The sequence below is a fragment of the Scatophagus argus genome, chromosome 3 (genome assembly GCF_020382885.2).
Source record: "Scatophagus argus isolate fScaArg1 chromosome 3, fScaArg1.pri, whole genome shotgun sequence".
NCBI classification, from domain to species: domain Eukaryota; kingdom Metazoa; phylum Chordata; class Actinopteri; family Scatophagidae; genus Scatophagus; species Scatophagus argus.
This window is the reverse complement of record NC_058495.1, coordinates 3,973,242-4,001,146: the sequence shown is the minus strand read 5'-3', so window position 1 is coordinate 4,001,146 and position 27,905 is coordinate 3,973,242. Positions and strand designations below refer to the sequence as shown.

Genomic DNA, 27,905 nt, shown 5'->3' with positions numbered 1-27,905 from the left:
CACAGTTTGTTGTGTGGATTTTGCATGTGAACTATCTAAACAAATAGACCAAAGCCCATGAGTACTGAGAGTAAGGTGATAAATTAAAGTTAATAATAATTAGAGATGCACTGATCAATCACTTTACACATGCGCATACGCAGGCAATAACATCACAGCCGCACGCTAACATGTTTTTGGCATGGAAGTTCTGCACTGTGAGTGAAGAAGATATAACGCTCACAATTTGTAATACATCTAAGTAAACCTTGGAGGAATACCACGAAAACCTTTGGAACAACAAACCTAATCGGGCACTTAAAACACCATCACCCAACTGAATGTGCCCAGTTTGAAGGAGCTAGCAAAGAAAAAGCAGCTAAAGCTAAAGCTAGCCGGAGCTCGGTGCCAGACACAAGCCAGCAGCCTACTATCTTTGCTTGGTATGAGCAGTGAGAAGACCAGAGCAATTACGAGGAAGATTACGGAATTCATGACCCTGGATGATCAGCCCATTTATTATCAATTTAAAATTTTGCATTGAAGAAAAGTTGATTTTTGTTTGTATATGCTGTCAATTATAGTTCTTATGAAGAAAATCTGAATCGGCAGGTCACACTTATCAAAAAATTGGAAATCGGATTCAGTCAAGAAAGTTTAATGCACCTCTATTCAATCAACAGGGACAATCAACAGTGCCTTACATGCTGTGACCCAGCGGGACATGATGATGATGATGATGATTATGCCCTCCCACATGGAGGAATTAGGCAGTGGGTCAGGATGCACAAATGCCGGAGAGTTTGATAGGCTTTTTGAATGGGACACCTCTTCTGGGGCTACTCCAAACGTTATGAGATTTAGGTGTGTGTGTGTTTTGGTTGCACATTTGTGAAAAGGTTTCCTACATAGAACAAAATGGGACAATTGATGGGGAAAAAACATGCTGTAGAGTAGGAGGGGTACAGTACAGGAGTATGATGAGACCATTTCTAGAGAGGTGCAAATGATGGAACACTTTGAATTGTGTGTGTTGCTCACATCGAGGATTGGTGTATCCTCACAACTGCAGATCGCCTGGTCTCCTCAGTTAGTTCTATCCCAGTTCTTCTTCCCAGAGACAATTAAAATGGTGAAGAGCAGACGTAGAGGTGACTTGAATTATGTTGTATAACCTCCAGACACAGCCCTTCTGGTATGGTTTGAATGTAAATCAATGTGGGCTGGCTGGGAAGGAGGGAAAGCAGATTTCTTTTAACAGCTGTTTTTTAGTAGAGGATCAGGCAACCAATCAGAGACATTGTTGATACGACCCTATTCCAGCATACTGAACTTGGGTAATTTCAGACCCTGACTTTTGGTCCTCGTGATAACATGGCTACTTTCTGCAGTCTCCCCTGTATGAAATATTTAATTGCAACGATTCAGGCAAGAGCCATCCATGTCAGTACATGACTGTGTGGTCATCATCCACCTCCTCTGCCTCTTTCATATACCCCCCTCCCCCTCTGGTCCCACAAGCCTTTTCTGTGTCATGGCAACGCTGACATGACAACAGCCGGGATGAGTGCTCTCATTCTCATTGTTAACAGTGCAGGTGTGTGTATATGTTGTGTGGACGTTGATGAGTGTTTGTGTACTTGTTTCGGCGTGGTTGCATCATTGCGTGGTGCATTTAAAGTTGCCTGCTCTTTTGTCAAAGCTGTATGTTACTAACAGTGCATTCAGAACACATGGTTATCTACAGCAATGCTGTATTTTGGCCTTTCTCATGACTACAAGTGTGTTAATGGAATGTAACGAAAACTGTGTCATTTTCACGTCAAAGGTAATTTCCATGGTGATTAAGGTGTGTTTTTCCTCTCTGTCACATCAAATAGTTGTAAATATTGTTTTCAGGTGAGTCCTCTCTGGTGTGGTGCATGCGGTCTGCCCATCACTCAGTTCTGGTGAATGGTGTGATTTCAGTGAGCGGCCCAGCATCAGTGTGAATGATATGAAGTTGTACGTCAAAAGTGTGTGTCAGTCCTTCATCAGCAGGTATGTAATTAGCTCCTCTTCTCCCTCTGCTGCTTCAGGTGTCTTTGCTGGAGTACCGCAAGAGGAAGCAGGGCAGCGGTCGTGACTCTGAGCCAGCCGGGAGCAGCTCGTCTCTGGGCAGCACCCCCACCCGGCCCGCCTCCCACTACATCCAGGACTCCCATCATCCCCATTCCCAGTCGCAGATGCAGCCTCCGGCTTCCCCACAGAGCTCCTTCTCTTCCTCGACACAGGGCTCCATTCCACAGATAGAGGAGGTCAGTCCTCCAGAGCACCAGGTCTCGTCAGTGCAGTCCAGACAGCAGGACAGCAACAACCAGTGGTAAGAGGCCCACTAAGTCTAAGTCATCACAGTACCTGGAGGTTGTCGTGTTTTAAAAACTGTCTAATAGTGTAGTAGAGAGTGGCAGGTACTCAGATTTTATTTATTTATTTTTTTCCCCAAGGATGGTCCCGACTACTGTTGAACGTCTAAGGGAAGGTCAGGGGGTTCTGGAGCGAGTGCTAAGAAGCATCAAGATGGAGCGGAATTACAAGAGAAGTGATGGCTCTACAGAGAAGGAATCTGGTATGAAGACATTAAAACTCTCAGGGATCCCTGCAGACAAATCAAATGTACAAAGTTCCAGCTGTGTTGTACGAAAAAGAAGCATAAACATAAATAAACTACAGATATGAGTAAACATGCAGCAGTGTGCTGTGCTTTGACTTCCTGAATGATGATACCATTGAACAGTGCTGAAGTTCTCCCTCCTTTCTGTGTTTGCAGATGCAGATCGATATGAGATGCAGGCAGCGTCCGTGGCTTCTCCCATGAAGAGTCCACACAGATACAGTCCCTCTGTGTACTCACACCAGGTAGCCTGTACTGACTGTTGACATGTTCTCCAAACACCAGTAATTCAGTTTGTGACAGTATTAGTATACGAGCTGCCTGTTCACTGTCTATCCCGTGTGTTGCTCTTTGTATTCAAGAAAACCTTTGTTTTCAGAGATCATGTGTTCAAAGCATTTTGACAGATGTTTTCCTTTGTATTTAATTTGTTGCCCCTGATGACAGACCAACCCTGAATTGAAATCACATGGAAAAAAAACTTGAATTATGTGACATGTACATAAACAGTCATTAGCTGCAAAAGCCATCTGAGATGCAGTCTTCATTGTCACAGAAGAGTGAGCCTGTGTCTTTCGTGTGTGTTCAGTCATCAGAAAGCCACCGGCAGACCAACAGCCCCTCGTACCTCCAGCAAACCTCAAACTCTCCATTCCGGGGTTCCTACAGTCCCTCATCAGGCCAGAGCTTCTACCCACGTCTCACCTCCTCTCACCCAGGACTGTCTCAGGACCAGCCTTCGCCCTCCTATCACACCCCCACCCCCTCGTCAGACTCCAGGCTGCCGGCGAGCTCCGTGCACCAGCAAAGTGGCAGCAGTAACGTGGACGGAGGCCACGGCTACAGCAGCAGCCACTTAAAAGCGAGCCTTTTGAACAGCAGTGGCCTAGTGGGGACTCCTACCCCGGCACCCAGGGCCCACGGGCAGACTAAAATAGACTCAGGTGCCCAGGCCAGAGGGAGTCAACAGCAGGCATCTCGCAGCCTGAAGTCGGGCAGCCCGGGCCAGACGGCGCTACAGGCTGGCTCCAGGCTGCTGTCGGCTTCGGCGCCGACACACTACCCGCAGCGAGGGACAAGCCTCAGTCAGTTCCAGCACTCCCCCCTCCAGGGACCCGGAGTAAGGACACAGTCAGGAAGCTTTTAGGACCTTGTTCTAGAGTGTATGAGTGTGTGTGTGTGTGTGTGTGTGAGAGTGTGTATGAAGCTGCGTACCTCCTCAAACCCCTAAAGCTGCAGTGAAATGGGCCTCAGGGGGTTCGGGGAGGAGAAATGTACAGACCTAAGAGGAGCAAGGACTTCTTTACTGATTTCTCCTTTTCTTATTTTCTGTCTTTTCTTTCTTTATTTTCAGAAAAAAACAAACAAACAACCACATTCTGCACAAAGCTAATCATTGACTTTGGACATCATTACAGAATTGGTGGAAAAAGCAATTTGGACGACACATCGTGAACGAAATCACATGTAACTTGAAATTGTCCCCAGTGTTTCCTCATGTGCCGGACTGTGCAAACAGGCTCTGTAATGTCAGAAAGTCTCAACTTCCACAAAGATGTCTGTACAGAGTTTAAAAAAAAAAAGCTGTACCTGTCGTCATGGTAACCAGGTTGGATAAATGCGCGTTTGAGTTGTTTCCTTTGTTTTCTTGTTTTTCCTTTCTTGTTTTTTTTTCCTTATCTGGATTTGGCGAGTGGCTGAGTCTATGCTGCAGTAAATATGTGTTTGATTTGGAAAGAGGGAAATTGTACAAGCAAAGGCGACACGTTAATCATCCGTTCTAAAGATGCATTAGAGAGGTGGGGAGGACGGGGTTCTCCCTGGATAGGATCATTCCATGTGATAAACCAGCTTCCGTGTTCTCTTACCAAACATGAAAACAGCCTTTCTTTTCTTGACGTTCTGTTCTAGTGTTCAGTTGTTTGGGGTTCTTCTCTTCTGTTCTCTCATCCCCACTGGACTGTTTTGATTTCACATTAGGACTACTTTACTGTAGACTTCTGATATTGTACTTGAGACATACAGGTCTTATGATTCATGGTGCTGCATTCTTGTTTTGTTTTGTTCCCCCCCCAATAAATTTGAAGTCCAGTTATGTTCCCCACATATGGCTGCATTCATCCTGTCCTTCTATTATCAGTTGAAATCAGTTTTGTTTTTCTCCAAATTCATACTAATCATGTTGCAATTAGATGCAGAAACAAAATAAGAATAATTCAACTTAATTTCTACAACAAAATGTTGGTTTTGGTTGTTTTTATCCCAGAGGATTTCTTTAAATACATAGATGTATTGTTTTCTGACCATTTTTTTTGCATTCCGTGTGACACCGAGGAAAACTGGGGAAAGGATCTGTGAGGGAGCGTTTGGATTGTTTATAAAGGTTTAAAAAAAAAAAGCTGCTATGTTCTCCTGTGAGAGCTTTTTCCCTTTCCACAGAATGCTGTATCTTTATTTTTCCTTTTTAAATCTGATCCTCAAAAACTGACTTGTAAAAAAAAAAGAGACGGTTCTACTGACTGCAACGGTGGGACCTCAAGCCAACGTTAAGCTGACAGCTGGGCGGCAGCAGGACTCTTTGTTTTGGACCGAATGTGGGAAAACAGACGCATTTTGTGTGGAAGGCTTCAAGGACCGTGGGCCCAGTCATGAGACTGGAGCCCCCACCCACACACACACACACATACACACACACACACCCCTCCCCTCAGTCCACAAACACACAGAAGGGTACTCATGTTACATGAATGTTTGACAAATTGAAGAAAATAAAGTCATGACCCAAAATTAACTAGCACCTTAAAAATGAAAACCTAAAAGACACAATAGGACAATATGTATGATTATGTGTACTTGTATAGAAAGAAATGTGATATAGACTTGTATGGAGAAAATATAGTACACTGAATTTATCGCATGATATTTGTTTTTAGGGTCTGAGTGTCAGATGGTTGGAAGCTAATCATTGGGTCTGTTCCTCCAAAAACCAGACACTGCATTCTTTTTTTTTTTTTTCTTTTTTTCTTTTTTTTTGTGAAGATCATTATGTTGGTTCAGTTTTTATTTTTACACAGATCATAGTAGTAACTATTTCAATTGTTCCCCTCTAAAAGGTTTAAGAAGCAAGAGATGTAATGCATTTTGATAATAAAATAATCATGATGGTAATGTATTTTGAAAACTACCATTGTGATGTGTCATTCGAGGGAGTCGCTTGTATGTTTTGCACACATCTCAGCAGTCCAAGTGGAGAACACTTGTTCAGATTGTGCAGTGACTGTTTTATGCACACTTAAAATGATATGAAATAGCACTAAAAGTGGTTAATGTAATATAATCAGTGTTCTGTCGCACATTGCTTATATGGTTTTCTGGAGAGTCATTAGGGATGCCATATAGCACTACAGTATATGGCTTCAACAGAAATAGTAGTAGAGAGTATCCAAAAGTGGTTCTTTGAGCTGTAATCACAGCGGGATGTCTTTAGGTGCTTTATGAAGTCTCAGCGCAGGTCGATCTCACCCTGCTGCTTATTAGTCAAACCAGCTTTCATTTAATCCTCCCTCAGATATCATCATCATCATCATCATCATCCATGCAGTGTCACATAACAACTAGTTCAATCTTGTGAACTCTGTGGATGTCATATCTACTCACATTTTTGTTGTGAATAGGATTTAAGTCAAGAATCACTTTTGCTTTGTAAATATTTGAAGACTAAACTAAAGAAAGCCAAAGAACTATTATAGAGCCTCTAAAGAAACAAACAGGTTCTTTCTACAGTCATGTAGAATGTCAACCACCCTGAAGAACATGTAGTTTTTTTGTTATTGGCTCTGCTATTTCATTTAAAATATAAAAATAGTACAGCATAATTTTCCTCTCGGGGAGTATGAAATCAACCAAAAATGATATAAAGTGTAGGGTTTGGTGATTGAGCAGCATTACTCTCTTTGACCACTAGAGGGAAGCCTTGAACTACAGGTGAATGATCCCAGGGTCTCTGTGCGTGAAAGCACCACAATAGAACGAGTCACACACATTATTCTCCCTGTCCTTATATTTGCTAGTGTTAGTAAAGGGATGTGTTCTGCAGTTTGCCCAACTTTACACTACAAAAATATATATTTCACGCAAAGCAGCAACCCTGGGACTACCCGTGCTCCTGTCTATGACGCCAGCTTTAAGTCAAATGTGTCCACAGGGTGCATTGCATTTAATACTGAGTCTGATTCATATCTGTCCTCAGACTCAGCAGAGGTAAGATGCTTCTTCATGCATTTCCAAGGCGTGTGTTGTCCACCCAAACAGTCTGAAGGAGTAAAAGAATCAGTTTTGACCGTCAAGCATGACACTGTGGCAGCTTGTAACAGCTGCCTGTCGGCGCCACATTACGCTCATGGACCCGAGAGCACGTGGAAAAACAAATTTCCGGTGTGAGATCTTCTCACTCTGTCTGTGGCAGGCCCACAGACACTAATTGATGCGAGTGAGTGAACAGGTATGTTGGTGGGGAGCAAGCGCTTGAGGCCACGCTGACGACATGTTGTCTGGCTGGAGGAAAACGCAGAGAGCAGATGGCTGGTCTGAGGCCTGTCAGCATGTGGAAGTCTTCATTCTCACTGCTCCAGATGGCCTTTGTACACTGCCTACCAGCACAGCCCTGACAGAGCCAGCAACCCACAAAGACACGTGTCTGCTAGTAAAATCAGAGATTAATGGAGGATTTCATGTCTCATATAGACACTCACTAACACCTGCTTGAAACCTGCTGTTTGTCCAAGGACACAACGGACTCGCTCAGACCTCCTGACACCTCCACGAAGATATCTGGATGTCTCTACACCAGTTTGCAAAGTAAATGCAATCCTGCTCTGGTCCCGGTTTGGATTCTTCACACAAACAATCCACACACACACACACACACACACACACACACGCACACACACAGGGACGTATTATGAGAGAGTCAGCAGTAGCTCTAAAGCGCTGCTGGTGGTGAACACTGCACCAGAACTTTAGTGTTTTGATCACTTGCTGAAAGAGGCTGCATAAATCCTTCCCACTTGAGTTATACACACACACACACACCCACACACACACACATGTCACTGTTGTTGTTGTTTGTTTTTGAGCTACAGAAACAAAATACCACAACAAGTCCACTGCTGGTTGCAGTGTTACGTTGGTATGTGCTAATAAGAAAGTGAGGACAGACCAGAGACAGAGTTAACATCTGATCTGATCTTAACATCTGAGCAAATAGCAGTCAGAATATAACACACCCATATCAGGATAGACACACACAGCGTGAACCGGCACCAGTAGAGAACACATGCTGCAGCAAAGTTATCAGTCCATGTTGTTCAGTTAGTTCATCTCGACTCCAGCAAGATGGACTTCATAACTTGTCCACGTCGGCCATTTTTAAAATCTTTCACGAACTTCTGCATGTACAACATGTGTGGACCATCCGCTCATCCTGCTGTTGGATGGTTTCCCAGTAGCATCTGAAGCCCTGGCACTCTGCCCTGGAGCAACTAAGCACTGCAGAGGCGTCTGGGCTTTCTGAGGTTGGACCGGGGTCATGGTGAAAGTTGGAAATAAAAGGAAACAACATCTGAATACACACTGTGCAAGAGACTCAACTCAGACTCTCAGAAACACACTTTAGTACACTGTTTAGCTGTAACATGTTTTGTGCCAGGCCACCATGTTGAAAATATACACCAGGAGGACAGAGAGGGACTCACAGGCCTCCAAAATAAAAAACAAATCAGATCAATACACACACAGTGAGTGTGGTATCATCAGGACATTCACTCTGACTTTACATAGCAAATATCTGTTTGCTGCTATATCAATGTTCAAAATATCTTAGAAAGACACTGAAACTACGTCACTGGACCACACTTTAGAGGATGGTTTTTAATGTTAGATTTCATAAGCTACAGAAACAATGAAAATGATAGAAGCTTTGTAGTGTAAAGCCCTTATCAGACATGCACCTTGTAATAAAGTGGGAATAAAGCTCAGTCACTTTTACACAAAAGTTGGGACAACAGTCTTTCTGTCCCAAGCCTGGAACATATCTGTAACACCAGTGTGAGCTAAATGCTGTTATGTTATCATAAAGGCAGCCCCATTACAAGGCTAAATGCTGTTTCACCTTCTAAGATCACTATAACGAATGACAGAGACAGTGATGGACATTTCACAGGGCACCAGCTGTACCTTTGGTGATGATTAAAATTGTTTTGTTATGTGACTCAGATATATGATCATCCACCCCCATGAGTTCACCAGTGCTCAGCACTCATCTCTTATGCACAAAGAATAATCCAGTCCCAAGTCTTTGCACTTAAATCCCAAGTCAAGACAGGCAAGCATAAAGTCAAGTCCCAAGTCCTAAAGAAGTCATACTGCACGTAATGCCATTTCAACAGCAGAGACTCGACTTAACATTCTTTGTGCAAAATCAAATGTCAAACAGACTTGGAAGTTGCTGCATCTCTGTCTGTAATTTTCAACCCGCACATTCTGCATATGACAGTTGGTTTTCTTTGAGTTTTGAGGACAGGCAGAAAGAGAGATGACAAAATGAGGGAGTAGGAAGACTGCGAGGCACATCACTAAGGATCTCTGTTATTATCCTCGATCCAGCCAGCAGTCTGGACACACTACTTCACAACAAAAAGAGCGCCAATCTCTTCTGACGTACCGTGCGGCCCACCGCCCCCCTGGCCATCTTTTAGCTGCTCTGCCATGGCTATAAATAGCTGTAACTAGCGTGGGCTAACCAACTCAGGGGTGGAGAGATTTGTGTGGTGTGCCAGGAGATGTTTCCATGAGGTTTAGGTTACGCTTTAAACAGCCTCTCGTCTTTCTGAGCTCGATGTTGCCTCGACTGATAGGAGGAAGGGTCATGATTGAAATGCATGCTGTTTATCTGTGTTGGCAGCGTGGCAGCTACAGCCTGTTCAGTATGTGGCAGGTTACTGTCAGTGTCATGGTTATGCATCTGTATTCACTTGCAAACACATTATTGTTAACAGTCTGTAGCATCTGACTAGTCAGAGGTCCACGCTAAACTGATTAAACCTGATAACATCCTCTTTGCGTTCTGTTTTTCACATGGGCAAAACAGCCTTTTTTCAAATGTTCTGTTAAATAAATAAATATGAAACTGGTTGATTGAATCTATGTTTCAAAACAATGTTGTGTCTCTTCTAACTCTTTCTGAGGTCATTCAATTTTAATGTTGATATTTAATTTATAACTATTTAAGTTTCTGTCTCCCATGGCCATGACACTCTCTATAAACACTCTCTTTAAAACTTCTACTTCATCTGGTACAGCATGCAGCATTTTATGCTGAACAGCCAAAATGTGATGTGCTATGAAAAAGGTTTATGGGCTCGGGTACAGACAAAACCAAAAGAGGTGAGTCAAAAGACTGATTTCGTCTCGTCCAACATACAGGCGGAGAGCCAGGGGCTATAAGTAAGTCCACTCCTGCCCTCCGCCTCTCACCCAAGGCGACTCCAGAGAACCGAAGAGTCCAACCCCTCTCGAGGAGACTGGTTCCAGAGCCCGAGCTGTGTGTAGAGATGAGCCCGACTATATCTAGTCAGTACCTCTCAGTCTCTTGCACAAGCTCAGGCTCCTTCCCCACCAGTGAGGTGACATTCCATGTCTCAACAGCTAGCTTCACCAAGCAGGGATTGGAACCCCAAGGTCCCCGCCTTTGTCTGCCACCAGATCCACACTGCTCCAGATCCCTTTGACTGCTCCTGCAGGTGGTGGGCCTACTGGAGGACAGACCCTTGTCCATGCTTCAGGCTGTGTTTGGGAGGGCCCCTTCCCCAGGCCTGGCTCCTGGGTGGGGCCACGGTAAGCCTCCGAGCAGGGTACCCTTGTCCTTGATTTTGCCTTTTATAGAGGTCTCTGTGAACCACACTTTGTCTCACCCTTCCCCCTGAACCTATCTGTCTTGGGAGACCCTACCAGGGGCAAATACCCCCAGAAGACATATCTCCTGGGTTCATTAGGGCACTCAAACCTCCACAAGGATAAGGTGGTGCCAGGGGACTAATCAGAAATCACTCAAAAGACATTATTCATTAATTTTGATTCCCTCTGCAACTTACATAGAGCCAGTTTGGGCTTGAAGCTTGTGTAATAGAATTGTCATAAAATAGATAGCGCTAAAAGTTCTTGGCAGGTAGAAACTACCTCTAGTTTTTCAGGCTAAAACACAAGACTGCATGTGTGTTCTGTATGCTGAGCGTGAAGGATCGAGCAGTACAGCTGGTTGCAGCTACAGTGCAGCTGTATGTGTGCTGGCTGATTGGGTCAGATGACTTCATCCAGTTGTTAACTGGATCAGTTGTCTAACAACACAGACAGAAAAATATGTGAATGAGAAATAGTAACAAAGATGAATGGTGGGTGGTGACCCTGGTGTGAACTCGGAGCACAAATGTTAGCAGAGTGTAAGCTGTTTTTGTTGTGAATAATGACTGTGGTGGAGCTCTGTTTCTAAAATTGACCAGATGTCTGACATTTCTACAGAGGGGACCAACTGCAGACCTCAAAAATTAGCCCCTTGATAATTCTGCATGCATGATGACCAACATCAGCTCTCCAATATATTTGTTATTTAGTCACTGAATTTTGATAGCAAGAAAAACACTGTTAGTTGGATGTGCACTGATCAACCACAATATTAACACAACTGACAGGTGACGTGAATAACATTAATCATCTTTTTTACAATGCAGCGAACTGCGAGGAAACCTCAGGTTCTGGCAATCATGTGGATGTTCTTTGACACACACCAGCCACCTAGACATTGCAGACCAAATACATCCCCACAACGAGACCCCACCTCAATGCACAGGACCCAAAGGATCCAGGATTCTGATGCCAGTGACCACAAAGTTCCCTGGGGAGGTCCTGCTTCCCTTCCAATGAGAGGTCAGAGCTGTTTTGGCAGCACAAGGGGGGCCTACAAAATATCAAACAGGTGGCAGCTTAAGGTTGTGAACTGAAGATATTCATATAAAATTGTCAGATAGCAGAATAAAAAGGTAGGACATTAAGAGTCAGAATCATTTTATTCATTTTCCGGTTAAAACAACAACACGAATGGTGAGAAAGTTGTGTATGTACTGTACTGGCTGCCATGCTGAACTCTCCTGTGCCAAACATAACTTTATCAGTATTGAGAAAGACCACAGCATCCCATAACCAGAGAGAATAACATTACAACAGCAGAGCAATGAAAATAAAACAGTGAAAAAAAAGAAAGAAAGAAACACATTGAAAAGCACTGAAATAGAAAGTCAGGGTTCAAATATAAGCATTCAGCTTCCATATCTTATTATGGCACAATTGAATAACAGTGTAGGGGAAGAAAGTCCAATGATTTCTGGGCAGATGTACAATACATAGGAGAAACACTGAGAGAAGACAGCAGCTTTTTGTGTTGTGTCCTCAGCGAGCTTGGCCCTGGCTTAAGGTTCATTCAGAAGGACCAGCTACCACTGACCAAGCTTAAATGGTTAGCACGAACGATTCCACCATCCAAAAACTGCACAGTGTAAGCCACAAAACCTTTCACATGCAACAAACCACACCGAATTCCACGTGGAATTCTGCACTGTGCCATCAGGAGCTGCTGAACTGGAGTCAAAGTGTTGAAAGCGAAACTAAATCTTTGTTCTTCAGTATGTTCTAAAAGCGTACTGGTGACTAGTTGCCAAAGTGGCCTCACATTGCTTTGGGAAATGAACACAGAAGATGGGATGTGGTTGAAAGCTTCAGCTTGGATAATGTTGAATAGTTTGCAACAATTAAATTATTTAGTGTTAATGCAAAAAAAAATGGTGAAATTTAACTAACTACACTCAAGTACTGTAGTCAAGTATAAATTTGAGGTACTTGTGCTTTAGTATTATTATTTTATCCAGCTTCATAGTTTTACTCCATAACATCTCAGAGGGAAATATTGTACTTGTTGCTCCACTTCTCCACTTCAGTTGATCTGAATATTTCATTTCCTTCCTGTCCTGTGAAAACCATGTCTCTCCAGATGTGTTGCTTTTGAATGTTTGTGATAAACTGAAGAATGAAGTGGTCCTTTATGTGATGAGAAGATTCTCCTCCTTCTTAAGCTAAATAAACTCTTTCCAAACCCTGCTGGATTAGCTGTAAAACGCACCGTCACAAAGCTGAAAACAGGCTGTTTCTATGAACTCATTCACTTCCTTTAGAGATGTGTGGTTCTCACAGGACAGCCACACTGCACACATATGATGGTCTTATGGAACATGATGACTTGTTGTAGATTAAACCAGCCAAAAGTATATAAAGCAGCTTAAATGAGTTTAACATACACATTAATGCAGCAGTGATATCAATCCATAAACATCATAATAGTGAAACATTGACAGGAATTTTACTGCACAGTGATTACTGTTACTTTTCATACATTTGTCCATTTTTTTTATAATAAGTACATACTTTTACTTCATTAAAGTTTTGAATGCAGGAGTTTAACTTGTAGTGTGGTATTAGTACCTCTATTTCAGGATCTGAGTGTTTTAGCATTTTTCTTCAGATTTTGGACCTTTGTTTTGTCTTCCTGGACCTTGCCTAAACTTAGGATATTTTGTTTGCTCTCTGTGGATATTGTTTGCCTTGGCATTTGAAAATGTACATTCAAACAGGTGGATGTGAATGCACGTAAAACAAATTGCTTTTATCACTGCTGAAAATTTTCTAAAACAAATGATGTTGTTAGCCTGATTTCACACACTGCAGGCAGACTTTGGTTAAACATCTATTCAGTACACTATTATCTTTGTTTTTGTCGATTGTTATTTACTGTTTAAGACACAACATACAGTACATAAGTGTGCAGTACTGCAGATCATTTACTTAAGCAAAAGTACCAATACAACAATGCCCTGCATTCAGAATGCTTGAAGTATTCTCGGATCGTTGCTGCAATAAAATATCCTTTGTGACTGATATATTATCATACGTGACATTAGATGGTGGAGCTGGTTTGAACGACTTTATAGTCCAGTCGTTTCTAGACTAGGAGTCAACCCTGAATGGTCACAAGCTAAATCCATATGTGTTCTTGGATTGAATTCTTGAATATCAGTTATTCAAGAATTGTTGAGTAAAACACACAACATGTCCACCTACGACAGAGTGGAATAGAATTAGAAAGTAGCATTACATGGTACCTCAAAATTATATTTAAGTGCATTACTTGAGTAAATGTACTTTGTTACTTTGCACTGCTGAAAATCGATGGCATGAGTTGAGTCTTATAAAGGGTGCCTCCTGTGATTCTGAATCTAAAGGAAGACAACAACAGGATGGCACAGAGATGTTGAATCTCCATGATTTTATACTTTTGATATGATGACACTTGAACGGCACAGCTTTCTACACAGCCTTTAGATGTCACCACCGAAAACCTGCTCAGCACCAAATAACAGACAACACTATTGATTAACTAGTACAGAAGATGAGGGAATTAGCTCAAAATTTCCCTCTGGAGCTGGAGAAGACCAGAACAGAGCTAAGGTGGATGTGTATCAGGCACTGAGTAACACTGAGTTCAACCCAATCGCCAGAATAAATGTTGGCACTGTACATTCCTGCAGTCCAGGAGATTATGGTCAAACTTCAGGTTGTGATATGTTCAAACTTTACATTTCAGTTTCATGTTGGGACAATGCTGTGCTCAAGGTCTGGTTGGATTTAGGCCCAAAACCAAACAAAGATCATGATTTGTTGCCACGGTCACAGTCCTGAAGTTTTCTTTAAAATATCTGCTTTGGTGTCACAGAGACGGCTAGAAAATGTCCCAGTGATCGCTAAAATGATCAGGGTTGTTGGTTGGTTGAAGTGGTCTCTTGCTTGGCATCCATCTTGTCCTGAACTGTGCCTCCTGATAAAGCCAGCGCATGTGTCGTGACATGTATTGTAAAAATGTTGATGTGATACATATGAAACAGAAACGTACAGTGCAAATGTTCCATTCTGGTGACTGGGCTGACAAGCCGGTCTTTCTGCCCAATGGGGCAAACAATCTGTATTGGGGTGTGTGAAAATTGGCTTTGGGCAAACTGACTATCTTGTCTGTCTGCGTTGACAAAAGTAACACTGAGACTGAGTGCAAAATTAACTTGCTCACACTTTCATTCATTCTCAGTTCCCAGCCTTTGCATTCAGCTGTGCCCTCCACTCAGAATTTCCTGTCAGACTTCATAATCTCACTCCATGGAAAGAATCTATATGGAATTAGAGCAGGGAAGCAGCACAATGTGTGATGCCTGCCCTCTTGATGAAAGCCTGTGCTGGGTCTGTCCTCTCGACATGGAGGCTCAGCTCTGTGCTCTTCAGCTGTTGGGCCTGGATAGTGCAGGCTGCCTGTTGGACCGAACGGAGTCTGAGCCCGGTGTACAAGAAGCCTTGTCATTGCAAGCCTGAGATAGATGCAGCATGCAGGGCCTTTCCTGGTGGCGGACGTACAAACCAAACCCAGTCGACTGGAGCAGAAATGAACACGACCAGCGAGTGATGGGGCGTGTGTGTGTTTGTGTGTGTGTGGGTGGGTGGTGATTGTGTAGTGAAATGTGAGGGAATGCAGGAGCTGAGAACAGCTTTTCCTTTTCTCAGTGTAGTGTGGGCTGAAGGATGACGGGCGGCTCAACGTTACACACAGGGTTAAAAAACAAGTAGAAAGCACACTTTTTGCATGATCTGACGATGAAACAGGCTGTACTACGGCTTACAGGGATGGTTCATGTATGGGGGCAAAAAAATGCTTAAAAGAGTTTCTTTTTACCCTGTTTCCATAGAAACATCTCATTTACATACAGGTTTTATTTTTGTTCCTGGGATCAGACCCTGTCATATACAAAGAGCAGTTGAAAATTGGCCTGAAAAAGACTTCAAAATTACAGTGTGGCTGTACAAAATCATCTTTTTTTCCTTGTTCGTTTTTTTTCTTTTCTTTTTTGTTATGTCAGAAGTAGCACCTGTGTGCTTTTACATACGCACTTATAATGTTAGATTTAAAGCTGGAAATAGCTTTTCTCCACTCAGTAAAAATATGTATATTTTCACAGAATACTCCCACTGCAAGCATCATTATCAATAACTTCATAATCTTTGTTATAACAATGTCATGAGACAGTAACACTGTGAGTTATGAATGATTTTATCCCAGAGTTTGATAAAGCTGATGGTCATACTTCCTCTCAGGATCTATTTCTTTTCCAACAGACAGTTTGCCTTTGTTAGGTGATTCCCCTTCAGTCCTGTTTAATAAACTGCTGGACTCTGGCCTCCAAGTCCAGATTGAGGGTTTAACCTGAAGAGTGAGGGGTAAGGAAAAGGGGATCAAGAGTAGGATGGATGGAGGGAGGGAGGGACCTGGAAAAGGAGCAGTGGAATCTGGCTCTCAATGGAACCGCTGGACTCCAAATCTTGGATCCTTGGTGTCTCGGATTTCAATCTGGAGGAGGAACAGAGAGAGAAGAGAGACGCGTTAGGGCAGCTGCTGGAAAAAAAGAAGTAATGTTAGGAGGTAGCAGAAGAGGAGATGACACAGCAGGGAAGGGCCAACACTCATTCACGCCCTGTGTGCTTTACACTGCACTGTAAGCTCTTTTCAACATACCCTAAGCTGTACTGTATGAACCCCCAGATGTAACAAATTCATGTTTAATATACAATGCTGAAGGGGTCAAATGCACATAATGTGAGTTTGATAACTAAACACATGAATAATACAGTGAGTTAAAGGGAGTACAAAGGGAAATCGTAAATGATCTGGATGAAGATGGCAGGACTGAACATTGCTGACTGGTCAAACACCAGGAACAGTCGACACAAAACAGCAGCAGGACCAAATACTAAATCATGGCTCCACCTGAGGCGACATTATGGGCATAATTATGCAATGAGTTCAGCTTCCTCCATGTTCAATGGCCTGTTGTTGCACACACAAGCAAAAACATCCTTTTAATCTGTTATTGTTCTAATCTACTTTATGTTAATGCGAAGTAAGAGGCTACTAACTACTTGAAAGTCATGTGTCATATGGATTAAATAATGTCGGGCCACTAGCAGGCAGTAGAAAGCTCTTTTACTTAAGTAAAAGTAGCAATACAACACTGGTGTAGAAATACTCTTAATTCAAATTAATCATGCAGGATGGTCCATTTAAGAATACAACATGTTATATTATTAAATTAGAAATATGTAATTGTTCAGGATGCATAAGTTTCATTTTCAATCTCAAAATTGTACTTAAATGCAATACTTGAGTAAATGTACTTAGTTACTTTCCACCCCAGAAGACACTAAACAACATCAAAACAAATATCCACAGCCACCACCATGACCTCCCTTAAACAGTGGCTGACAGCAAATAGTTACTTTAAGAGGAAGGAAGAGCACCAGGCCTTGGAGCCAGTTTGATATAGCGGCCAAACTGTAATACATTGTGAAAGAAGCAGTGGTAAAATTATGGATACACTTTTTTTTATTATTATTATTTATTTATTTTTGACTTCACAACGTGATCTGTTTGTTTGCTGCGATAACATTTGGAAAGTGACACCTCTGACTCTGTATCCAAATTAATCCTTAATCGATTCGTGGCAGAGACAAACATTACATTATCATCCTACTGGATTAATGTTTCTGGTCCCGTGATGTCCAGTATATCCTGCTCCTTATAGTTCCGCTTTGGTCTCCACCAGTGTCTGGGTCAGTGGCACTACGAGCAACCCCTTTCACATTCCATTTGATTCAATGTTAAGCTATGATGGGCTTCAGCCCCCTGTTTGGAGGAGTCGTCCTCCAAAAAGATAATGGATGCTTGACTGTGGAACCGCTATAAGATGTTTGACTTGTGCCAGCCATGTTATCACATCATCAGCATTTGTAGTTTATGATTTTGAATAGCCATCTCTGCACTTCATCTCCTTCCTGAGGAGCTTCTTGTCTCCGTTTGGCTGCAGATGGAAGACTTAGAGGCAGCAGAGGGGCTCTGACATATGAGTAAGTATGAGCCAGTGAGATGTGGAAAATGAAATGGACCAAAAGTAAACATAATCACACAATGTAGTGGACTTGAAAGGTCACACCTTAATACATTTTTCTTGCACTTTCCATACACACTTACTTTAAGCAACTCCTTTGCTTTTGTCTTATTTTTCCATAAAAATTGTATAACCTACTATGCACAAGTTCAGAGTAGAAGACTTTTATTTCATGCTGATTATTCCTAGGATAAAATCCAAAATATTTGATATTTCAATAAGAGATTAAGATAAAAAACAAATAAATACCTTTATTACTGCTTTGCCCTCTAAGAGATAAACAGATAAGCACACAAACCCAAACTCCTGATGAAAATGGGAGCTACTCACTGGAATGTCAGTAACGAGGTCATAACAAGGACCATTAAGTCAACAACTCAATTAGGCATGCAGCAATCTGATTTGCTATCCTGACCCTCCATTATAACCCCACCCTGAGCTGCCTCTGGGCGGACATCCTCATTGGTTAGGTGGAGTTATTATTAGTTGGGGATGGTTAGTGTAGAAGTTTGGGATTACAGTGTTCTTATAAATCTGTTGAGGATGACATGACACTCAGGTTCCATCACATTGGGTGGATGCCAAATGTGTTTTTAATGGCCTTGACACCATCGACAGTAATCGATATGCTGCTTGGTTTGAAAAACATGTACAATCCAGGAGCACTAACTGGAACATGATACCTATACAGACAGAGAGGAAACACTTCTTCTACTGCGTTCAAATATTTGCTGTAAAATACACATTCCCATTAAACGTATCCCCAGTTTACACATTTCACCTAGTAAAACAGCACAATTAAAGTACTCTGGTTAAGTGTTCAGACACTGTCATGCTGTTAGTTACACTCAAAATGCGACCTTTGTCAAAGCATTACTTTGTAAAGCCATTAGAGATCAACAACTTTTTAGGGAGTACTGAGATTACATATACTCTTTGGGTATATTGTTGGGCTGTGGCTCAGGAGGTGAAGCAGGTCCACTAATGAAAAATGCAAGTCCATTTAAAGAAACTGTAATAATATCTGTAACCAGTGGAGCCATATGTCCCATGATTAATGGTAAAACCTGTCACACCGTGGTGAGTTATTGTCTTGTTTTGAGTTTATGTCTCGTGATTTCCTGTTTTATTTTGAAAAGTAACTCTCCTCTCGTTTCAGGTCACATGCCTTTCCTCATGTGTCTTCAGTCTGATTGTCTCCTCAATTACCTGATTGTTTCCACCTGTTCCCCATTACCTCCATGTGTTCAAATAGTCTGCGTTTCCTTTGTCTTGTGCCAGTGTGTTTCGTCTGTGTATGTTCACTACAGCCTTGTCTTTGTCACAGACTTGATTTTTGCCTTGCGCTTCTTTCTTTTCTGAAAATTGAATTCTTTTTCCTCTGCTTCAGAGTGATTTTGAGTTGTAGGTTTCTTAGTTTAGGATTTATTCATAGAATATTTGTCCATTTGTTTTCTTTTTCCTCCGTAGGAGTGATTATTAGTTCCTTCTTAGATTTATTTAGCAGATAGTTTCTCCTCTGCCTTCAGAGTGATTTTTTGGTTCCTTGTTGATTTTCCCTTCCTTAAGTTATTTGCCTCCTGTTGGAGTGATTCTTAGTTTTAGAGATTATTGTGTGTATCATTGGTAACTTTTCATAGCTCTTTTGTTTTCTCTTAATAATTTTCGCCTTCAACCTTCGAGTTGAAGGTGCGCTTTAGGTAACTTCATAGCCTTCTGTCAGCCTTATTATCCACTATCTCTGCGTCCGAGTCCTGCCTGAGCCTGATCCCGACAAAACCACTCTGTGCTGACTGTGCCATTGTTTTCCAATGACAAGAAACTGAATAAACATATTTCCGATAAACATATTTAAAATGTCAAACTGTTGCTTAAATTCCCAATTATGTCATTAACTCATTTTCTGTTACAAGGGAGAAAATTCAGTATAAACACAAAATAACAACGGGGTCATTAGGGTTTCACAATGCATTGACTTTTACAAGACAGCAGAGGATGGTCATCAGTTGCTCACAAAAAGGTAACTAAGTGCATGCAAGGGTGACATGCTGCACGGCTGGATCATCAGCATATTAACCAATGGGAAAAAGTGATTGGTCTTACTCCGTCCATTCGTAGAGAGGAGCCAAGATGGAGCTACAGGGAAGAAGCAATTTCAAAAAATCATCAGGATTTATTTCTGTTTTATTAACGTTGATCACAGTTTCACATTCACACCAGTTGAAACATACACATTGAGAGCTTCCCCCTGTTCTTCTACATGTGGTTTAGCTTATTGATTAAATTCCCCGACTGTTTCAGAGATTCAACCTTAAAATCATACGCCCACTCTCACAAAATCTAGGCTATGCACACCCTTCTTATTACTCAAGGTGAGTACTACTCAGGCTGTGAAAGTTTTGTTGTATACCAAGTCCTCCAAATTCCATGTTGTTTGTGCATGCCCTCCAGAATGATGTTGATTTTATGCCACAGACCCCAGACATCACATTTTGAAATATTCCCAGCATTACCTCTTTTCAGTTTTTAGATGTGTAAGATACACTCAGAGGTGCATTATGCAAGACTTTCATAATATTTTTTAGTTCTTATAGAATGCTAAGAAGTAGAGATTTCTTTCTTCATGCTGGTGCTTTAAACAATTTATTTCTCATGCACGACAGCACCCAGCTGCTCACATCACTTTTTGATTTTTTTTATTTTTGTAGATCATTTTGGCTCGTAATTAGGCTGCCCCCCCCCCCCTCCCCTCTTTCTTTGATGCTGACGTACATGCACAGAGATGCTGGAGGGCCTGGTGTACGCAGCAGGCACACTCCTCACTGAAAGGCCTTCCTCGACTTGACGTCTCCTCCCCACTTGCAGAGGGCCTCACTCCTTTGGGAAAGCACTGTGCCCGGGGACGTTTTCTACGACATGCAACCCACCTTTTGTTTTCCCACTGATTCTTTCTCTTCTTCTATCCCTCCGCCCCAGCATAGACCTTCAGCCTGCTCATGTCCCCTGAATGGAATATATCCCTTTCCCAGGGTTTTTAATGTGACTAAACATCATCTGTCTCATGAGGAGGACCACAAGATATCTGGCCTGACACCAGGTAGAGTCAGGTCAGGGGAAAACACACTCGCTCAACAGGAATACATTACTGTGATGTTGGCAGTTACATGCAGGATTACTCTGACACAATCTGTGCAAAAATTTTTGGCAATTTGTTTGGTAAGAAAACATAGATGGCAATAAACAAGAGACTGTCCTTGCATGGTAAAAAGTATATACATTAATATACACTGAAATGATTGTAGATACAATGGCTAGTCAAACAGAGCTAGAGAAATCTTGGTAAATGAATTGATGAAAATGAAAAAGAGAAAGTCCACCAAACTCAGATCAGTACATGTTCCAGGTATTGGGGAGTGCTACTGCATATGGGAGAAAGTTGTGCAAAGCCCTTTGTGTCTCTAGAAGGAGCTTTATCAAGTCTCCTAACTGTCCTCGTGTGATGTCACTTGAGTCAACGTTAGTTGGGGCTGCTAACATTAGCTGCTACTTGTATGATACTCTTAAATATCTTTGCGTCATGGGTATAGGCACCAGTGGCCTGATTTATGAAATAGATTTACTATCAGTTTCAGTGCAAGAAAGTTTTATACAAAATTTAGGCATTTTTAAAAGTTCAGTGTGTGGATTTAGTGGCATCTAGAGGTGTGGTTACGGATTGTAACCAACTGAACACCCCTCGTCACCCTTTCTGGCTGCTTTAAACACCAAAAACATCAAAGACCCTCTGCAAAGCCAGCATTTGGTTTGTCCCTTGTGCACCACTGTAGAAACATGGAAATGCAACATGGTGAAAGTAACAAAGTAACAAAAAGACAGTGATCATTAGTTTAAGGTGATTTTACACTGATCTTTCCATTTACATTGCCTGAATATATAAATTCAAATAATACATAAAACAAGGACAAGGAAACTCAAAGCCCTGTTCTCAGGCTGTATATGAGGTCTCCAGCTTCTTTGCCTGGGGCATGAAACAGAGTGGGAACATAGTAAGTGCTACCTGACAGACTCAGCTCAGGGACCCAGAGCCCCACTACTTTTTCTTTCTCACATACATGACACCGGCCTCTGAGTGCTTTACTAAGTGTTTGGCATGTAACATATGCAGGGGTGTCAGAAATGGTACTGGTACAGTTTTAATGTGTTCAGATGAAAGTTAACATGTTTTATTCTAACATACTGACAGGTATATCATTAGCCTGTGTATCCTCTTTATTTCTTCAGCTTTTTCACCCATCATACTTGCCTTGTGTGGACTATCTATGGTTTTGTTTGTCAGTTCACTTTGAACTAGCATTTTGTCTAGTTTTGTTTCCATATGTTTGATTTTGAGGTAAAATGAGGTAAGAGTCACCTGTTTCCGTGCAAGCAAGCCAGTGAATTTGTATATTTTCACTGGACACACACACACACACACACACACGCACACTGCCATGCTGTCATGCATTACCACAAAATACTGACCATTAACCATGAGATCTCACATGTAAGCCACAACAACAACAGTGTGAACTTACCCTTGACACAGCAAAATCTGCAGAAAAGAGAAAAATAGAAATGTCACTATTTTTCTTTATTTGCCTGGAAACTGAATTTGTAGAAGCAGATGTCAGCAGAAGACTCAGGCCCTCATTTATAAAACAGACTTACAATCGGTTTTGTAGTTTTGTAGTAAGTAGTTATTTATAAAGCCTTACTTTGACATGGAAATGATATCATCTCTAAGCAAAGTCTACACTTGAAGTAAGCAATCTTCCTGTTGGTAATGTAATGCTAATGCAGTTTAGGACTAATATGCGCCCAAGCCTGTGGTTAACTTTGCATGAGCTTTATGAACAATTTGATAGAAATTATCAATTAAAGGAGCGAGGAATTAGCATACCATTATTGCTGTACACACTGCATCCTATAGTCTTTTCATAATGAGTTCTTAAGCATTTTTATATCAGTTACGGTTGTGTCTTTTTGCGCCACCACACTGACTTCAGCAGCAACACACTACTGCAAGAAAACCAAGCTGTGTGTTTGGCTTGTTTAGTCACTGTGAGCCCAATTTAGTCCAGTGAATAATATGTGTTGCCTGTCTTCAGTCTCCTCCTACATTTTGCTCCCTCTTATATCTTAATTCAGCTTTGTGCACAGGGGACTTTTAAATCATGTACACAAACTGGGAAGGCATTTGGGAGTAGCAAAATAAGAGTTTATCTTTAGTGTCACATGCAAATATGTTGGCAGGCATCTATGCAAATATGTGCGTCTGCTCAGGTTTACAGGCCTACCAATGCTTTACATGGAGAGACGTGTAACAGACATGTCGCCACGGACACTTTGTCCACACATTCAGAGGAATTGGGCGAGTTTGTTTTGTAAGGCAGCCCAACATAGTATTCCCCTCCTCAATATAAAGTTTCTCTTAGTCCACACCTTCAGTGAAGCCTGTGTGAATGCTGTTGTGTGCTGACATGAAATCCTTTTCCCAATCAGTTAAAGTGCACAACATGCTTATTTATTCAGGTCACGCCCTAGATGAACAAATTAATCATGCATGCAAACCAGTTAATTAACATGTGTCCTCGATTTAGGATGTGCACATTTTTTAGAGCAACTTATTTCACTTCCTTTCCACAATAGGCTCAATTTGCCTGATTGCTTTCATTTAAGTCTGATACTTGGGAGGAAAAAAAAAAGCAGCCTGGATGAGCTGATGAATTTAAAAATTCATGCTGGTACACCAGCTAACACTGATCCCATTACAGTGAGACTGTGCTGTTGTATAAAGATTTGTTTAGCAGAATCAAGCTGTTGAGATAAAACATAGGAATGAGAAGTGAGCGAGAATCAGCTGACGGAGATACTGAGCCCTGGTGAACTCCACTCTCACATCTTCTCTCATTTGTAAGAATCTGAACTGGTGAAAAGGTAGTTGGCAAAAATGCTGTAGATTTGTCTGCAGCATATAAATACACGTGTTTAGTTACCCTTAAATGCTCTGGTTGTTCAGCAGAAATTTTGACTTGTCACAGAAGGAAAACACAGATGAATTTAATAACATTATCTTCAACTAACAGTAAGGAAACAGTGAAATGAACCAGCATATACAATAGCAGGACCTCCTCTAAATGGGATGCAGCAATCATTAATACATCTGTGAGTTTCTGCTGACTTGTCAAGATGTCTGCTGTAGAACCAGTCTATTCCCTCCATGGGCAATTGTTTTACTTGTTTAACCTGATTAGCCTTTGGCTGTGTCTGAAAACACTCATTTTTTACTACACTGTGCACAATGTTTACTATCCACCATTTTATTTCAGTAAAATTTTAAGAGCTCATTTTACACTTTATATACGTAGTGCCAAAAAATTCTCACAGTGGAATTTAAGAAGTTGTCTTCGTGGCACGTACACTACTCTCTGCAAACAATCCCACATTTGATGCATGTGTTACGTTAGTGTGACACTTGACACGCCCATCTTGAGTCGGGGTCTGCTCTGAGGTTTCTGCCTTCTAAAAGGCCGTTTTTCCTTGATGCTGTCGCCAAGTGCTTGCTCAATGGGGAATGTTGGGTTCTCTGTATTACAAAATTTAACTAAAGAGTTTGATCTAGACCTGCTCTAACTGGAAAGTGTTATGAGATAACTTTTGTTGTGAATTGGCGCTATATAAATAAACTGAAATTGTACTGTATAGAGAGTCAGTTAGAATTTGTTTTACTGACTCGCTCATCACATCATCTCAGAATTTGCTCATTATGTACACTTGTGGATGGGAATGGGAGTTGGAGAGACAATATTTGTGGGACAGAAGTAAAATGTGACTGTACCTTTATCATTCTGTTGCACCTGTCAGGTTGAGAGAGGTTACATCTTTATCATTTTTACTGGTTCTTGAAGTTTCATGACCTCTGTCCAACATCCACCAGGTCTAATCATCCAGAGTAAGTGAAAACACTAGTGTGGATATGCTGAGTCTTTATAGAATGACTCAAAATGTTTGCCTTCTTGTTTAGGTTCAAAGTTTCAAGCCTGTTGCACACTTGGTAGCACTATGGAAGCCTATTTCTGCCAATGCGATAAATAATAAGTCATCGTAATGAGAAACTTTATTGAAATAATGACATAGCGTGCCAAAGTAACAAGAAACTTTCTATGTCTTTATTTTGATATACTAAGAGCCCATGCCCACAAATAGTTTTTTTTTTCTTCCTGAGAGCCAGCTGCTTATTTCAATTGTCCCTAAAGAGGAGAGAGCATATGTGGCAGCATGCAGACGCATAGAGAGCAGACACTGCACCCAGAGTCTTTTCCAGAAGGTTCCACCTTTTTTATTTTTGCACCGCCGCACCAAGAGCGTCGATTTGAAAATTTGAACTTTTTTAAAAGGCACTGCGGTTGTCAGTGTCACTCTTTTTTAGGCCATCAATCATATATCAGATGGCGCGAGTATGGCGAGTATGGAGAAGAGGCTTGTTTACTTTCATCAGATAGAAACGATTCCAGCAGAGACAGGAAAGCCTGTTTGTGGTTGCTGTGGTACATCACTACGTGCTGACGAATCCCAGACTACAACAAGGTATGACATTAAACCACTGGAGGTCAGCAAAAATAAGATTTTCAGTGGGTGATAAGTTACCGTTCAAAGAGTAAGGTAGAACAATCACCTTATATACATACAGTATTCTCTGTGTCAGCATGTTCGAGCACTTCTCTAACCCTAACCCTACCCTAAATCCTCAAACCATCTTTTTGTGGTTGCGCTGTTCATTGCATTTCCTAAACTGAAAACAGACCTATAATATCATTTGAATAATTTTCACTTCTCACCTTTGTTGTCGGCCTTCAGCTCCTCCTGCAGGAAGTCACTCTGCCGGTTGCCAAGCACGAAGGCCAGGAAGGACAGGATGAGGGCGTCCAGGATGCCGATGATAGCCAGGATGTAGGCCCAGCGCACAGAGCAGTTGCCGAGGGTGTACTTCCCTGTGTCCTCTCCACACATGTCCCGGATCACTTCGGCGTCCCAGCCGTTGGGGAAGATCATACATCCGAGCACAAGACACACGGCTGGAGGGTGGAGAGGGAAACATGGAGAAATGAAGAGGCAAGAAAGGAAAGAGATGATGGGAGTGGAGTGTTATTTGAGTACAGAGGCACGATTTATATAGTGGTCATATAGACAGTGTTGTGTTCCATTGAAAAGCAGCACGGAAAAGAAAATCAATGCAAGGAGAGGGTCGAGTTGTAGAACAAAGCAAGAATGGAAGTCAGGGCAATGAAACAGGAAGGTGAGAGAAAATGGTTTAGGTGTAAAACAGCAGGTCAGGCAGAGGGTGACATGAAGTTAACAAGATGAAAGTGAGAGACAAGAGGTGAGCCAGAGGAGAGAAGACAGAATATTATTTTTCCATTTCACTCTCATCACTAAATCTCTTCTCTTTGAACTGAAGGAGAAATGGAGAGACAGAACATGCCAACATGAAGGAGAGAGAGGGAGGAAAAAGCCTTGATGTTTCCTTTAATCATGTTTCTTTTAATCATGTGTGAAACATAATTTCACATGATATAAAATGCAAAATGCGATTCACATGTCACAAATTCAAATGAGCTTGAGATAAAAATAAAATACATTCAAACCATAAAAATGCATTACAGTGACATTCTGTTAATTACTGCAAGCACAACCACTATATGTCTGGTTATACTTCCAAAGTCATTAGTATTATGTCCGTGTGTAACTGAAGTGTTGGCATCATCTCTCAGTCATCAGGATGTTCAGACTACAAGCTAAAACGTAGGGACCAGGTTACTTCTCTGTCCTGTCCTGTCCTCTGCTCTCTCTGTTTGACGTGCACTTGGTCTGAATTCACACAAAATCCAGCAATGTGACACCTTCCTGTAGGGTTGTGTGGAGGTGTGAGAGCCTAAACTGGTGCTAAACAATCGGGAAATAATGTTTTGTTTCTTTGATTCGCTGCTTTGTTGTGGCCAACTCGACCACCAATCACTCTTGAAGGTGGAGGAGAAGCAACAGGCGACTGAATCCTCCTCATTTTGTAAGGTGAAAAATGTTGTGTATTCTTCCTGTGATTTCGATATACCATACTGTGAGTTTTATGCTATAAGTTTTTTTTTCTTGGCCCATGATATGTCCTTCTACCAAGTGTCACGCCAATCAGGCCAGTAGTGCTGTAATCCTGCCAACAAACATATAAACAAACCAACACACTGGGCTGAAAACAGGACCTCTTTGGCAGAAGTAAATATACCTTCCAGCGCCTCTGAACGCTCACTACTTAGACACTACACAACGTCTGTTTGCACCAAGCTGCTGTTCACCAAGAAACAGTCAATAGCGCTAACACATCATAAAACCACAAGTTGCCATTTTAATATTTTTGTTTGATAACAGATGACACAGAAGAATAAGAGAAACCTGTGGAAACAAGATGCATAATGGACTGTTGGATCTACACTAACCTAAACACAAGCATGCATTTTGATTTGTTAAAAACAGATTTTGATCACTGAAGACTTGATGCAATCACTTTGCTGAGATGTTTGCACACACACGCACACACACACGCACACACACACACACACACACACACACACACACACACACACACACACACACACACACACGTACACACCTCAGGGCATCAGTGTTTGTGCACATTTGGTACATTGAGGTTTTTATTCTGCTCTTCTGTGGAGAAACTGTGTGTGTGCATGCTCCCATAAGGCCTGAGTGGTCCCTTGGTGTGTAAAGGGTCCAGCTGAGGCCAGGCTGGCCCTAACAGATGGGTCCCCGAATGCCTCATTTATTGGACCACTGCTACTGTTGAGAGCCAGTCGCGCACAGAGCAGATGAAACTCAGCTGATGCACAGACTCAGTGTGTGCAGGGACATACGGGACTTTAGGTTTTAGCTGATGTAAGGATAGTGAAGAGGAGGAAATCCCCACAGTCTCTGAGAGTGGGCTGCAGGAGTCCTGAGGAGCTGATGATGCAGTATGGCAACCCGATGAAGAAACTGTCCGGACACTGCACGGCGCTTTATTGACAATGGAATACAGTAAATAT

General features: G+C 41.9%; 2 protein-coding genes across 8 annotated transcripts in view; one reads left to right on the top strand and one right to left on the bottom strand.

Moving 5' to 3' along the window:
* The window catches only part of setd5 (SET domain containing 5), a 29,995-nt gene extending 24,158 nt beyond the window's left edge, over positions 1-5,837 (top strand). For all 7 annotated transcript variants that reach the window (XM_046382037.1, XM_046382027.1, XM_046382010.1 and 4 more), the window contains 4 exons: positions 2,058-2,341; positions 2,466-2,587; positions 2,789-2,877; positions 3,222-5,837. In XM_046382037.1, coding sequence (XP_046237993.1) covers positions 2,058-2,341; positions 2,466-2,587; positions 2,789-2,877; positions 3,222-3,779 — 1,053 coding nt within the window. In that variant the 3' untranslated portion in view covers positions 3,780-5,837. The remainder of the gene's footprint in view (positions 1-2,057; positions 2,342-2,465; positions 2,588-2,788; positions 2,878-3,221) is intronic.
* A 6,569-nt stretch (positions 5,838-12,406) lies between these two features.
* lhfpl4a (LHFPL tetraspan subfamily member 4a) overlaps positions 12,407-27,905 on the bottom strand; it is a 37,596-nt gene continuing 22,097 nt past the window's right edge. The window contains exons 2-4 of the mRNA XM_046381948.1: positions 25,650-25,886; positions 22,347-22,363; positions 12,407-16,178 (exon numbers count right to left, since the gene is read on the bottom strand). Of these exons, the coding sequence (XP_046237904.1) occupies positions 16,125-16,178; positions 22,347-22,363; positions 25,650-25,886 (308 nt within the window). The 3' untranslated portion in view covers positions 12,407-16,124. The remainder of the gene's footprint in view (positions 16,179-22,346; positions 22,364-25,649; positions 25,887-27,905) is intronic.